The sequence below is a fragment of the Lagopus leucura genome, unplaced genomic scaffold, assembly GCF_019238085.1.
Source record: "Lagopus leucura isolate 7727_CA_CO unplaced genomic scaffold, USGS_WTPT01 Super-Scaffold_100001, whole genome shotgun sequence".
Taxonomy (NCBI): Eukaryota; Metazoa; Chordata; class Aves; order Galliformes; family Phasianidae; genus Lagopus; species Lagopus leucura.
The window spans coordinates 71,542,055-71,556,231 of NW_024962262.1; the positions used below are offsets into that span (position 1 = coordinate 71,542,055).

General features: G+C 41.7%; 1 protein-coding gene across 2 annotated transcripts in view; it reads right to left on the bottom strand.

The window, feature by feature from the left end:
- Positions 1–14,177, bottom strand: part of IGSF5 (immunoglobulin superfamily member 5) — a 33,879-nt gene extending 19,702 nt beyond the window's left edge. For both annotated transcript variants that reach the window (XM_042868208.1, XM_042868207.1), the window contains exons 1-4: positions 14,042–14,177; positions 11,160–11,361; positions 3,092–3,412; positions 1,759–2,067 (exon numbers count right to left, since the gene is read on the bottom strand). In XM_042868208.1, the coding sequence (XP_042724142.1) occupies positions 1,759–2,067; positions 3,092–3,412; positions 11,160–11,217 (688 nt within the window). In that variant the 5' untranslated portion in view covers positions 11,218–11,361; positions 14,042–14,177. The remainder of the gene's footprint in view (positions 1–1,758; positions 2,068–3,091; positions 3,413–11,159; positions 11,362–14,041) is intronic.

Genomic DNA, 14,177 nt, shown 5'->3' on the forward strand with positions numbered 1-14,177 from the left:
ACTGTATAATACAAGAGCTTCATACACCTTAAGTCTTCTTATTCCTGACAATGTCTTATTCCTGACAAATAGCCAAGGTTGAGTCTGTTTATGAAAAACCAAACAAGGTTTGAAATTTCATGTGCGATGTACATTACATATCGTCCTCTGTCATAAATGTCAGGTCTATTTCATTCTAATAATCTGTAGACTTCATATGTTCAAATGCTGACAGATATTGAGTGCCTGATGCTGCAAAATAATTTTTCCAAAAAGCAATGAAAGATGGCCCTATACAATCACTAATTATACACTAATTGTGCTTCATGACATCTGTTTTTCTCGTCTTCTGATTTACAATGAGTAGCTATGGAAACCGAGGGTGTATACCTCAGTACTTCACAAACAAGTAGGCAAAGGAATTTATTGATTTCCTCAGGGTAGTTCTATTTTGCTTAGTCATTAGGAACAATCTGACTACAAAATAATCACATTAATAATGTTGAAATGAACTTTTTCAATTGCATTACAGAGCAAGTAATGATTCATACATTAAAGGCAAAATTACTCAACCTTTTCAGTTGTTTATATGTAAAAACTTCTATATTATACCCTTCATCAAAACTCTATGAGAATGTTTTGGGTATGGTATATTCACCTAGAATAATCAGTTCATCAAGAGAAGCTGTCAATGTGATCATAGAAGTTCATAGTGCTCACCACATCATGAAGAGAAACACAGATTTGAGGCCCTACTCTACACACAGAAGGCAGATGGGGTTACATAGACTCACTGTGAAGAAGAAAATACTCCAAATAACCCATGCATTTCCCATGGACTAAGACTAATAAAAGGGATGTCACTGTGTGGTGGATTGTGTCACTATCTCAGCAGTGTAGCTATATTGAATAACCCTGACTACCTGCCATGCTATTAGCTCCTCAGACTCAGCTTGTCTTGAGAGTCCTCTGCTCTATAGTTGAGAAGCTAGCCCAGTCCCTATACAGAAATGCTCCCAAGGACAATCTGCGATTGTCTCCCCATCTGCATTAAACTATTGCTAAATTGTAAAGAGATGCTGTGTCTTAGTTGTTCTTGCTGTGTTATGGAAAAGCATTTTACATAGGATTCCTCAAAATCGTGAATTTAGATCTTCAATGGGAATGTAACACTAACTTTGTTTCACATTGTCAGGGCAAATCAGACAAAACTTTTTTTATGAACGTCCTAATATTATGAGCACGTAAAATTCTGGAATACATTTTCAAGGGTCATCAATGAGGTCAAAGACGAACAGCATTACCAAAAAAATGCTGACAACATTAGCAACAATATTTAGGGTTATCAAATGTTTGCTAGTAGTTCTTGAAAGATTTGCTCAGCACTCATGCTTAGTTTAATATGCAACCTTGAATTTCCCTAAAGAAAAGTCAACTAAAAGCAACTGATGCACTGTTCCAAGAGTTTTACATATGTTGCTGTAGTGGAATTTTCATGTTCCTCTACAACGTGAAAGAGACCATAATAGGAGGAGGGCTACAGGCCCAATGACTCTTTGATCTAAGTGGACTTTGTGGTTCATTAGACTTGTACCAGTTCTTTCACAAAAGTGAAGTTTCCTGTACTTACATATCAGATGTAACTATCAAGTCCTAATTCTATCACCTTTGCATATCTAACAGTATTTTAGTTACAAATGAAAGCCTTTTCAAAGCAATACAAAATGTAAAGCACAGTTCTGAGAAAATAGAACAAAGTACAAAAAAGCATTCACTTACCTAGAGTAGAGTTGCCAACAATAACAGCTATGGTTGCATTCTGAGGGCTAGGGAGTGCTTCTATATCAGCTAAACACGTCAAAATCTCAGTATTCACTGGAGTCAAAGTCAGGACGCTCAGGGCGTTGTGGAGGCTGTTAGATCCTTGACTTTGCTGGGTAACATACCTCGACTTATCAACGAGAGAGTCATTTGTCATCCAGGTAATTTCTGGAGCTGGAGCCCATCCTATGGCTTCACAAACAACTTCAACTGTTGTGTTCTCTTTAACTATTAAGGTGCTGTTTTTCATGAGTAAAGATCCATTAACTGTAGGAGGGAAAAGAAGTTTTGTTCTTTCACAATATTTAGCCACATTGCCTTCTACCCAGTAGTTTTAAATCTTATTTTGTCGACCCAAATTAGCTATACGTTGAGACATGAATTTTAAAACAGATTATTAACACTGACATAAGATATTCATGATATAAAGAACCAGATGTTGCATCTAAATTGGCACATTGTTCAGTATGCTTAAAGCACTACTCTTAACTTTCAATATCTTTTCATTAAAAAACAGGAAATTACACTTTTTAGGCATTATTTTTCTAGCTGAAGGACAACACAATCAAATAAGAGAGTTTCTCCATAATCTTTAAGTATGGCTTTGGAAACCTTACCAAGAAACGTTTACAGACAGGTGAGATATTCCCATCACGTGAAGCAACTCTTAAATGGACAGTGTCTGATCATTAGATACTGCTTTATTGGCTGCATTCTGTAACTACTGATGCTTTGAAGAGAACAAAAAGATCTCATACTCAGGGACTTGATAATGCAGGAGCATTTTCTTCTTTGGAAATGGTAGTTTGTGACAGCCATCACATTAAAAGTATCACCTTGTGTCTCAAAGACTTTACTTCTGCACATCATTAAATCAAACTCAAAAAGTGGGCCACAGATTGATTCCTAAATCAGACAGCAGGAGAGAGTCCTAAAGATAGCAGAAGGCCCAGGTACAAAGAAAGAGAGGAGTAAAGGTAATCCATAATGTTTCTAGGCAAAAGATCCATTTTGACTGACTGCCAGTGGGCCTGGTACAGACTTCTGGCACTTAATGTAGTCCAATGAAGAATAAGAGATATAACAGGAAAAACAAGGGCAGTTCAAGCCTTTTTAATGGCACTTTGTGACTGAAACCTACTTTGACTAAAATTAACACAAGGTCCTCTGTGGAGACAAATTATAGTAAATGAGAGCACATACTCCTTCACAGGGTAATTTGCACAATCAATCAGAGGATTTCTTTAAACGTGAGATAATAAAATAGCTTTCTACTGGTGGCTATACACACCTTGTACAGAAAGAAAGGCAAAGCTGCTACCATCAAGCTTCTGGATGCTGCACTCAATTTTTCCAGAGTCATTTAGCTGGGTGTTGTGGACGATCAGCTCTGAGGTGAAACTTTGACTGTTGTTATAGCTATGAGAGGTGAAGCGATCTGATGTTTCAATAGGTCCGTGAGAATTTGTGACAGTGAGGACAGGATTTGCATTCAACAACCAAATGAGAATTGCCCATCCACTTGCCACTGTGCAATTAAACCGGGCTTCTGAACCAGCAAGGACTGTAGCATTAGTAGGGCCATCCAGAATAGAATAACAAAAGCTAAGACCTGGAAGGAAAAAGAAAACAACCTGTAAATATGAAAGTATTTCACAGTGACAGTGGTGAGGCACTGGAACAGGTTGTCCAGAGTCATGGTGGAAGCCTCATTCCTGGAAATATTCAAGATCAGGCTAGTCTATGCTCTGAGCAACCTGATCTAGCTATGGATATCTTGTTCATTACAGGGGAGTTGGACTAGATGGCCTTTAAAGGCCCCTTCCAACTCTAAGGATTCTATGATTTTATAATTATCACCAACAGAGACATCTGACTTGAAGTCAGCATTTGAAAGCTGAAAAACCACAGTCCTGGCTTACAAGGAGCACTAGGGTATTAAGCATTTTTGGGAAAAGCTGGTGACAATTCTGAGCTGGCATTTCCCTCCTCTCTGACAGTACCTGATGCTTTCAGATGTATTCTTACCTTGTTTTCTATAGCGTCTAGCAGTAGTAGACAACTTTTCCTTTGCAGAAGGAAAAGTTCCACTTTTAGATAGGAAAATACATGACATATCTAGATTTTAAATGAATAAAGGAGTGTGTATCTAGTTTTCTTTCCATAACTGAGATTGCCACTGATTTTTTGCATCTTTCCATATACCTTCCCCTATTCATCTACCTCTTCCCTTATTCCTCTTGCACCCCATACATTACCCACCATTTCAGGTTTTCTACTAACTAGAACTGCTTGACTTCATGAGTTTTTCTCCTTAGAAGTACCATGAAGCTTAGCTACTATTCTACAGAACCAAAAGCTCACTTCTAATTGTGGCATTTTGTTTTCTTGTCTTCGTCTACAGGCTGAGAATCTCATATTGCCCTCAGAGGAATCTGCCTGCAGCTGTTGCCCAGGCAGGTGGTAGATCTCCTGTGCAAGAGAAGGCAGAAGCACTTGCTTCTCCTAAGCAGAAAGTGAAGGACAAAGATAGAGAGCCTCTTTTCAATGCAGCAGCTGTGACTTTCATCCCAGAAATATTCAGTGGAAACAGACAAATCTTAAAATATTAATCAGGGGGAGAATATTGTATTTCCTGAGGGACAAATCTTCAAACATTAAGATACCCAGAAAATAATCTGGGTTGTTCTTAGGGAACAGGACTCAGTAGAATACTTCTGTGTAAAACTGGGAACCTGCTTCTCTGGGTCTTTGTTCTTGTGTGAATCCCTATGGGTTTTGGCGAGGTTCTGTTGTGATAGGTGGACAGTTGGACTGGATGATCTGTAGGTCTTTTCCAACTGTGATGATTCTATGATTCTCCAGAACATGCTATGTTCATGCGCAGTAGAAAAAAGGCAGAGCTACTACCCATGGCTTTCAAGGAGTAGATGACAAAATAGTCATCCAGTAATTCAGGTTGAAAGGGACCTCTGACAGTTCTCAGTCCAACCTCCGTCTCAAAGCAGGGTCATCTCCAAGGTTAGAACTTGTTGCTCACAGCTTTATCCAGTCAGATCTGGAGAAAAACCTCTAAAGATGACAGAGACCACGCAGTTTTTTTCAAGCAAACTGCTCCACTGCATGCAGGCTGCTCTAAGGTCCCCCACAGCTCTCTCTTCCCCAAGCTAAACAGGCCTTGCTCTGTCAGCTGCTTCTCAAAGTGCAAGTGCTCCATCCAGCCCATGACCACTTTAATGGCCTCCTACTGAACTCACTCAGGTTTAATTAATGTCTTTCTTGTAGAGCAGAACCCAAAATTTATACTGTCATTAGTTTTACTAAGGCACTGTCACTGCTTCAATAAGTTATTGACACCCACAGCCATGCTGTTTGCAGGTAAAGAGAAGTGGGGAAGGAAGAGTCACATTGCAGGCTCCACTATCACTAGGCATCACTTTTAAGGACTGAGATTCTACAAGCTCTCTGCAGTCCAGCCAGTGAGACATTCCTCAGTGCCAAGTTTTATCACTTTCTGCCAAACATTCATCCTGAGAAAGCAGCAGTATTGCCAGTGTTATCCTAATGATTCAAGCTGTAGCTCTGCATAATTACAGCATTTAGATGCTATGGTCCATAGCAGTGTAATTAAAACTCCATGTCTGCAAATTCAGCCTGAGTGTAAGTGTATAATTATTTTCCGGGAGACAGAAAATATGAAATGACTGCTACTCCAGTGCTAACTGTATTCAGGACAATGATGTAATTTTTACAGGTTTTGTTCAACTCAGGTTTGGTTCATTTTATGTAGTTTAATTATTAATGGGTTCATTTACAAATTACTGAAAAATTCATTTTTCATTTGGTCATTAGCTGGCATGAGAAGGGAAGTATATGCTGTATTGTTTCACATGAAAGGGAGGTTTAGTACTTGCATAAACCTTACAGGAGCCCTATCTCAGTTACAACTTCACAAGCAGAACCTCTGAGCAGGCTCTCCTGGCACATGGCCTGTAATCCCATTGTCCCTACATCAACACCATTTTTTAATTCCCAGCTCCCACTTAATCCCAGGTAGTTTATATCTACGCAGTTTTGTGCCAAGAATTGTTCTTTAACATAAATAGCTCCTCTCTTTCTTCAAACACACGCAGTGGGTGGACAGAGTACTTTCAGCCTTTGTTTTGCAGGTTTTTAACAACCTAGCTGGATCTTTGTGTGCTTGACACTGAGTTCTCTCATGTTTATAAAAAAACTTTACAGATATTTTCCACCTTCCTTATGTTACCTCTACCATTTTTCAGAGCATATCTGTGTATGAGCAAGAAAACATTAAATAAAAAGCGTCACTTCTACTGATAGCTAATAAAGCCAGATAAGATATGATAAAGCATATTTTTGTTCAACTTAGTAGAACAATTTTTCCAGTAACATTTCCTCAAAGTTTCAGTCTTGTAAAGGTGAACTGAAATGTTTAAAACAAGAAACACCTTGAAGACCAACTCAGCAATCCAATCTAAAGGCATGCCTTAATACATTGCTTTATAAATCATAGACTGGCCTGGGTTGAAAAAGACCTCAAAGATCATCTAGTTTCAACCCCCCTACTGTGTGTAGGGTCGCCAACCATCAGATCAGGCGGCCCAGAGCCACATCCAGCCTGGCCTTGAATGCTTCTCAGAGATGGCGCATCCACAACTTGTTCCAGTGCGTCACCACCCTCAGAGGGAAAAACTTCCTCCTAATATCTAGCCTAAACCTCCCATCTCAGTTTAAAACCATTCCCCCTTGTCTTATCACTATCCACCCATATAACATTTAACACAATAAAGTGACTAAAAGCTCTCTTGTCTCTCCTCTCTTTGTCACTTTCTGAATGTTAGAGATTGTCCATGTGTCTGTGGATGGTATTATTTACAGAGCTACAAGATTTCTAATGAACACGTACTGATGAAGTGCATTCCAGTGAGACCATTTGCCATATAGTATGTTCCTTTTCCCTGGTACTCAGCGTCCAAGTGCTGTGATTCCTGTTCAAACAGATATTGCTGACCTTGAGACGCTGTCCTGAGCCCAAACACGTTTGAATTATTTTTTTCCCCCTCATATTGTAACCAGCCTTGGCAATACTAGTCCTTTTACAGCTATAGTCTATAACACATGGATGTGTTGAGATTTCTGATTTTCACTGTGTGTGCATTTTTCCTAGCTGGCTTAGGCAGACAAAAACTTCTACCATGATGATGGACTCAGCTGACCGCAAGCTTCCTCAGAGTTAACACTAAAATTCATTTAGTTGCTCATGAAGGACTGCAGTACTTATTCATACTGTTCCTCTTAATGCTAACTCTCATCTGTGCATTTGTGTTTTATTTCTTAGCCTGTGCAAACACTTCTCTCTCTTAAGGAGCATAGTGGTTTGCCGCAGCTCTGAATAAATGATGTGACTTCCAGTACACTGATATGAGATCACGTCTGTGAGTATCACTACAGGCTTGAAATCTATTGCCAAATATGAATAATTGGTGATCATTTGCTCTAACAGTACAGGGTTAATATTGTTTTCATCTCATCAGGAGAATATAGTAGGTGTATATGGTAGGTATGTGTTATCCTTTGATTTATCTAACATAATCATGTTTTATTTGTCCACGGATATGGTGGAATCTACATCTTCTTCCACCAGCCAGGATCTGCTATGTAATAGATGCTCTTTTACTGATTTCTGAGATCTAGAAAAGAGGCCCAGAAGACTTGGATGGGGATTTTATGGTTGGCAGGAGAATCAAGGAATGGGAAATTGCTCGACCTTGCCTCCATTTGGACCTAAGGAGTTTTATAAGCCTTCTACCAGTTGCCAAAATATTTTTGGTGATTATAAACTCACCTCTTTATCTTTTTGCCTATTTCTTTTTTAATCTTGCAGTAGCACACAGGGTCCCAAATCAACAATTGGTTCCACTGTTCGACCCATATACAAACACTGATAAAGTCACTTCTGTAAGGTCAAAGAGGACATTCACAACAGAAACGGGAACAAAACTGAATTACCAGTGCTTTAAGCTGGTGCTCTTCATTCTTTTACTGGGCTTTGTTTCTTACACTAGTAAGAAAAAAACTGCTGGTTTCATTTACATAGCGCTTAAAAAATAACTTGCAGATGGTTGCTTTCAGCCAAATTAAAGCTTCAGGCGGGACTGCCATCACACTTTACAGGAAATATGTGTTCAGTGCTTAACAGCTGGTTTAACTTCTGCTTCCTCATATACAACCAGTAAGAAATCCCACACAGACAAGCGGCCTCACCAATGACTTCCTTCACTGAGGGAAGTGTCAGACTGCCTTCATGATGCTGCATTACCACTTGAGCTTTGAAGAGCAGAGCTGAGTTGGGACACCTCCTCTGGGTCACATTATTATGTGTTTATAAAGAAGTCACCAGTGGTGAAAGTCTCCTTTATGAGAAAACTATTCACAGTATTTCAGTTGCTGTCCTTCCCAGCAGCACACAAATGCACATGAACACCCTCAGGAACTCCTTATTCCCTCCCCTGTCACACAGTTTCTCTGTCACATCACCACGGGTTTTGAAGACACAGCATTGCCTCTTCAGTTCTCAGGGCCATAGCTGATACCTAGCAACTTCATTTTCCAAGGAACCACCTTTGCTTTTGTCCCTGGTATTTTTCCCTTCCCACCTGAACTAACTCTATAGAATTGCTTTGTCATTCTGAAGGTTTCAGCAGCATTTCAGGGCATTAAGATATGGTTACCTTTCTTCCTTCCCTCCCCTCCTCTACTGACTTGCTTTTTCCTCCTCGTGTAAATGATCTATTTAGACACAACACAACTAAAGACAGGATGGATTCATCCTTTTGCCGTAACTCTTTTTTTCCCCCCCCCATCATCACTATGATATTTCAAAAATATTCTCCTCCTCAGTGCTGTTACCAACCTCCCAAAACTCTGTATTTTATCCTTCAGTTTTTGTGCCATCTGTGTCCTTTCCTACTTTGCTATTTATTTTTCTACTCTTCTCCTTCCAGTTTGTTTAAAATTCCTTTTTCTTTCCTTCTTTAGTCCTGTGCTCATTGCACCTTGTTTTCTGCCTCCCTTACCTCACAGCTTTGCCCAGCTCTGCAATAAATGGTTTTGGATTTAGTAGGTTTTTCTTCAGAGCATCTCAACTTTATTTCACAAACCAGCAGCCATGTGTCTGAGCTTTTTGAAAACCAAATTAAGTTAGAGCTTCTCAAAGCCTGCAGAGAAGGACAAGCTGATTTTCTGATTTAATAATACTCTAAAATGCTTATATATGACATTTCAGTCAAGCAACACCAGTCTACAGGTACTCAGTGACATTTTTGCCACCCACACAAAGTCCTGCACATCCCCCAATTGCATTTTCTCATCTTTTGTCTGACACTATTTGAAAGAGGTCTATTGCAACCTCTTCTATCTCTGCTGCTGGACCTCTCCTCCTCCTGTACTGTGGCATAAGGGTTCCCAGGCTGGGAGCATCTCAGCAGCACATGCAACATACAGGCAGCAAGCTGGGATTCCACACTACGTCAGCCCTGCAGTGCAATTGCTGCCAAAAGGTGCACGGTGCCCACCCAGGGCAATACTCAAATTGCCATGCAGCTGTCTTGGTAGCCCATGTGCAGTGACACTTCTTCCAAGAATAGCACTTTTTTCTCTCCACAATACACTTTTTCTGCCCACTGTGGGCTGTGGCCCTTTGGCTGCATCACACAGTGATGCAATGCCTGCTGCCCCAACACAGCTTGAAGCAGGGGCAGTAAAACATCGCAATTGTGCTTGACTCAAAGCATCAGTGAAATAGACACCCACTAAAACTCACAAAACTCCTGTTCTGAATGTGAGAAGACAATACAAGAAAGAAAACAAGTAAAATTGAGGCTTCCTTACTATAACATCTCAGTGTCTCAAAATATGAGACTTGAGGACTGCCTAAACCAACAGTTGCGCATGCACCTGTATTATGTCTGCATATAGCTTTTTTTCCAGTCTATTTATAATTTGGTATCCCCCATGTGCAGTGGCCATGAGTTTTACTATTTGATGACATCCTGTCAAGAAAAGCACACACTTTGGTTTGATTTACATCCACTTTCTGATAGAACTAGTGGCCACAAGTAAAACTTACTAAAACTCTAATTAGCTATTCCACTCTTCACCTCCATATAAATACTCTAAAATGTCTTTACTATTTTTTTTTCCTACAGGCAGAAAAAAAAATGCCAGAATCTTCTTCTCATTCCTCATATCACCTCTGCCACAATTAATAACTCAGACATAGTTTGTCCTCTTTGAAATGGAAGGGATAGCTCAACATTCAGTATTTGAGACATAAGCCTTGTGTGGATTTATATAATGCCATCGCATTTCCCCAGTTGAAGACACTAAGTGATGAAATTCCCTCTCTTTCTCAGCAACTTATTCTCTTCCCAAAGATATCTACTCTTCATCTTCAGTTAAATGATGCTTAGCACTGAATATTTTCTGCTTTTTATTACTGATTCACTTGGCATCGTGACATTTTCTGGCAAACCTTCATAGTCTTTTCATGCCTTTGGCTATCCTAAGTAATTCCACACCACCTGCACAGTCTGCCACCTGACAGCTCACACTGCTCTTCATGAGTTGTTTAGCAGTTTGTTGAACACCACATATCCCTGTATAACCCTACTGGGAACAGCACTCTGCCCAATAAACTCACTGTGTTTTGCTGTATTGTGTTTCCTTTTATTGGTTATTAAGCCAATATACCTTCCTTCTCATCCCACTGCAGATCATCCTTTCAGTGCCTCTTAGAACCACAACTAAATGACAACAAACAAATCAGCATCATTTCTGATACCCAACTAGTCACCTCATTGTCATTTTTGTTAAGGTTCTGCCTTCTATTTGTATTCACTTTGAGAATCAGGTATGCAAAATGTAAATTGAAGGCAAACTAAAAAAGTCATAACTTATACATATTTCTGGAAGCAAAATAAGCTGTTATTGAGCACTTTGTGGCTACACCCTCAAGAGCACATCTGAATAGATGGGGGTAAGGATTAGGGTAAGGAGTAGATGCAGTGAAATGGGGAAATCCCTGCTCAGTGGCAGTGAGAGGGCAGCCTCCTCCCCACCCCTCAACTGCTTATCCTCCATACTGAAGACCACTCTAAGCTATTAGATCATTCAGATTTGAAATGAAAACTTATCAATTTTAAACACTTTGAATAATTCCCTTGTGGGATTTACTCTTCAGCCTGATATTGCTGGTAACTGCCATTTACATAACTTTAAAATTAACTCACACATTTTGTCCACAGTGGCTCATCGCCTAGTTTATGAACATGTCCTACCTGTGAGCGAGGCAGCTAAGATGAAAGGAAGTAAAACAAACTTCTGGAACCTCTCCATTGGAGCATTCTCTCCTGGTCCCTAAGGCAGGAAGCCACAGCAGCCACTGAATGCTTGAGAAGAAGCTGAAGGACAGAACTTACAGAGAAACTTGGTAATGAGTTGCTGCTTTGCGTCCTGTGATTAAGCGTAACCTTATGTAACCTGTAACGCAAACAAAGAGTGATGATTAAATAAGGCAAGGGTTGAAGGAAAAGCAGTACCCAGTCTTAGAACCACTGTCTGAAAAGAAGTAGCTGAGCTTTCAGTACAGAGACTTTTCTTCACCAGAGAAAACTTCCCCTCCAGACCTTGCATCCCTCAGACCATCTTGTCTATTGTAACACTACTGCTTTAGGACCGATTGGGTCAGGGAAGCCCTATCTGCACTATTAATCATGAGCGGCTGGGAAAAACAATTCTTTTAGCTGCCTGTAATCACATGCATATGGAGGGTGCCCTGCCTGTGCCACTAGCAGTGTCCTGGCCGAGTAATGAGTACTGTGCTCCATCACTTGCTTGACAGACAAAGCCTCACGTGAGGCCCTAACTGGTCTTTGGGGCTGCAGAGGAGCTGATTGGTATGTCAGGAACTGTTTTCCTCCAATAAACAGATAAGGACAGCCTTCAGGAGGGAAAATGGGAACACACCCCAGTGCATTGTTACATCCCCAAAAATGTTTCATTGTTTTTCCATGTACGTTAGCCCCAAATTGGGATTCCTATTCATAAGTTCACGGGTGCAGCCTAGCACCAGCATCACCACTGCAATCCTGCCCATCCCTAGCCACCTCACCCAGAGCCAGTTTGGGGAAATACCAAACCTCCTCCCAGGTACCAGCTGAACACTATTTCTCTAAATCTGAGAGATCCTCTTACGCTCTAAAATAAACCATAGAATCACAGAATTATTGATGTTGGAAAAGACATCTGAGATGACCCAGTCCAACCACCAGCCCATCTTCACCATGCCCACTGCAAACATCCCTCAGTGCCACATCCACATGGCTCTTGAACACCTGCAGGGATGGTGACTCCACCACCTCCCTGGGCAGCCTGTGCCAGTGCCACTGCCTCACTGCTTTTGCTGAGAAGAAATTTTTCCAAATATCCTAGCCCCTCCTTTGAAGTTTTTGTAGAGAGTGGTAAGGCTTTCCCTGAGCATTCTCTTCTCCAGACTAAACAATCACATTCCCATCAGCATGATCACCTTTCCACAGAGATGGAAAGAGATAGGGTACAGAACTTGGGGTCAAAGCCATCACCTTAATTCTACATTTTCTGTTTTTCCAGCTTTTGTGATTCACTTGTGTGACATGATCTAGCAATTGGCAATCTTGCCTGCTGCAGGGCGGTTGAAACTTGATGATCTTTGACATCTCTTCCAACCCCAACCATTCTATGATTGCTCTCTTCCCTCTCAAAACACATGGGAGCTGCACTGCTCAGTTTACAAACTTCTCATCTGGGAAATTTGAGTTTTTCTTCACGAGAGGGATGCAGCCCAGAGGCTGTGGTCTTGTGGCAAGCCCTTATTTCTTGTCAGGAAAGTATTTTTGGTTTCAGAAGTGTTCTTTGTGGCCATGCATAAATATTAGAATCACCATACAAATACCCTGAGTTTCCTGTGAGAAGTGTACTTTTTAGTCACCCTCTTGCTTAAACCAAAACTGCACCAAGGGCCAAACCTCAGGAGTCCTGGCCCAGCTGTTTTGCTAGACTCGAGCAAGCATCTGATTTCACCATTCTACACGACAACCCTGCCTTAATTTCCAGCAGTACTTTTGTAAAAGCAGACACAGAAGGACAGCAAAGGGAGATCTGCAGCAGCACTTAGAGCAGGGAGGATTCTCACAGGAGATGCTGGCATGCAGCCATGGCCTCCACATCTCCAACAAAACCCTTCTTGTTCTCTAGCCAGGTGTGCTTGATTGTGGTGCCAAGCTATTATCCTGCAGCTCCACTCACCAATCAGTGCTTTGAACAGGAGGGATCTTGTGGAGCTGAGCACAGCAGCTGTGATGAGATCAGCTGGCAGTTTGCTCTGCTTTTCCCCATTTTGCAAGCTTTCAATTTGCTTGACAAACTTAAAAGGGCAGCCCTGTGAATTAATCAACATTTTAAGCTGAGTCTGTGTGACGATTTCTCCAACCGTGTGTTGGGAGGGCGGTAGTTTGTAGGTTGATTTGGGCACGCCTGAGGTATTCTGAAAGATTTGTGTTTCCTTGGCTACATGCTCACTCAAAGGCTGGCGCAGGTAGCTGAGGGGAGGGCTGAAGAGCCTTCTCCCTTCCCTCTCTGCTTCAGCCTGTAGCATGCACATACACACCTGGTAGCTGTCAGCATTAGCTTTATATGCGGCCTTAACTGAAACTGAACGTAGCACCAGGAAGCAAACACAGACGTCAGTAACGTGTCCTTTTCCAGGAAGTTAACATCCCAGGAGGGATCTGCAGGTACAGAGAGCACCCCAGGACCCAGCACGTCCCTAAAGCAAGCAGACGTGGTTGTAATCTCACTCATAAACAAACAGTTCGCATTGCTGGCTGTGTGGGGCAGCTGCAGGCTCTGCTCCCAGCCCCTGCTCTTGACCCAAATCCAATTCTGTCTGCACCCACACCTTATGAAGAGGACAATATCGCCATAAATGCACGACAGCCAATGGCCTCCCAGCTGAAGCAGGAGCCAGGGAGAGGAGGAAACACAGAGAGCTGCGTTTCTCCCAGCACTTCCTCTGCCAGGCAACGCAGCTCTGCAGGATAGCAAGGATCGCCTCCCCTGGGTGCCTAAATGCGTTTTTCCACCCACTCTCTGTCACACACAAGCAGCACTCAGTGAGCCTCACCTTCCCTCCTGGAAGAAGCTTTCCCCAGGCCCAGCTGCCGCCTCTCCCTGCTCCGTGCAGTGGGGTGAGCGCCCGTGTGATCCCGTGATTGCGTGGCTGGGCTTTGGTGTGACATTGTCCCCACGGTAGATAAGGT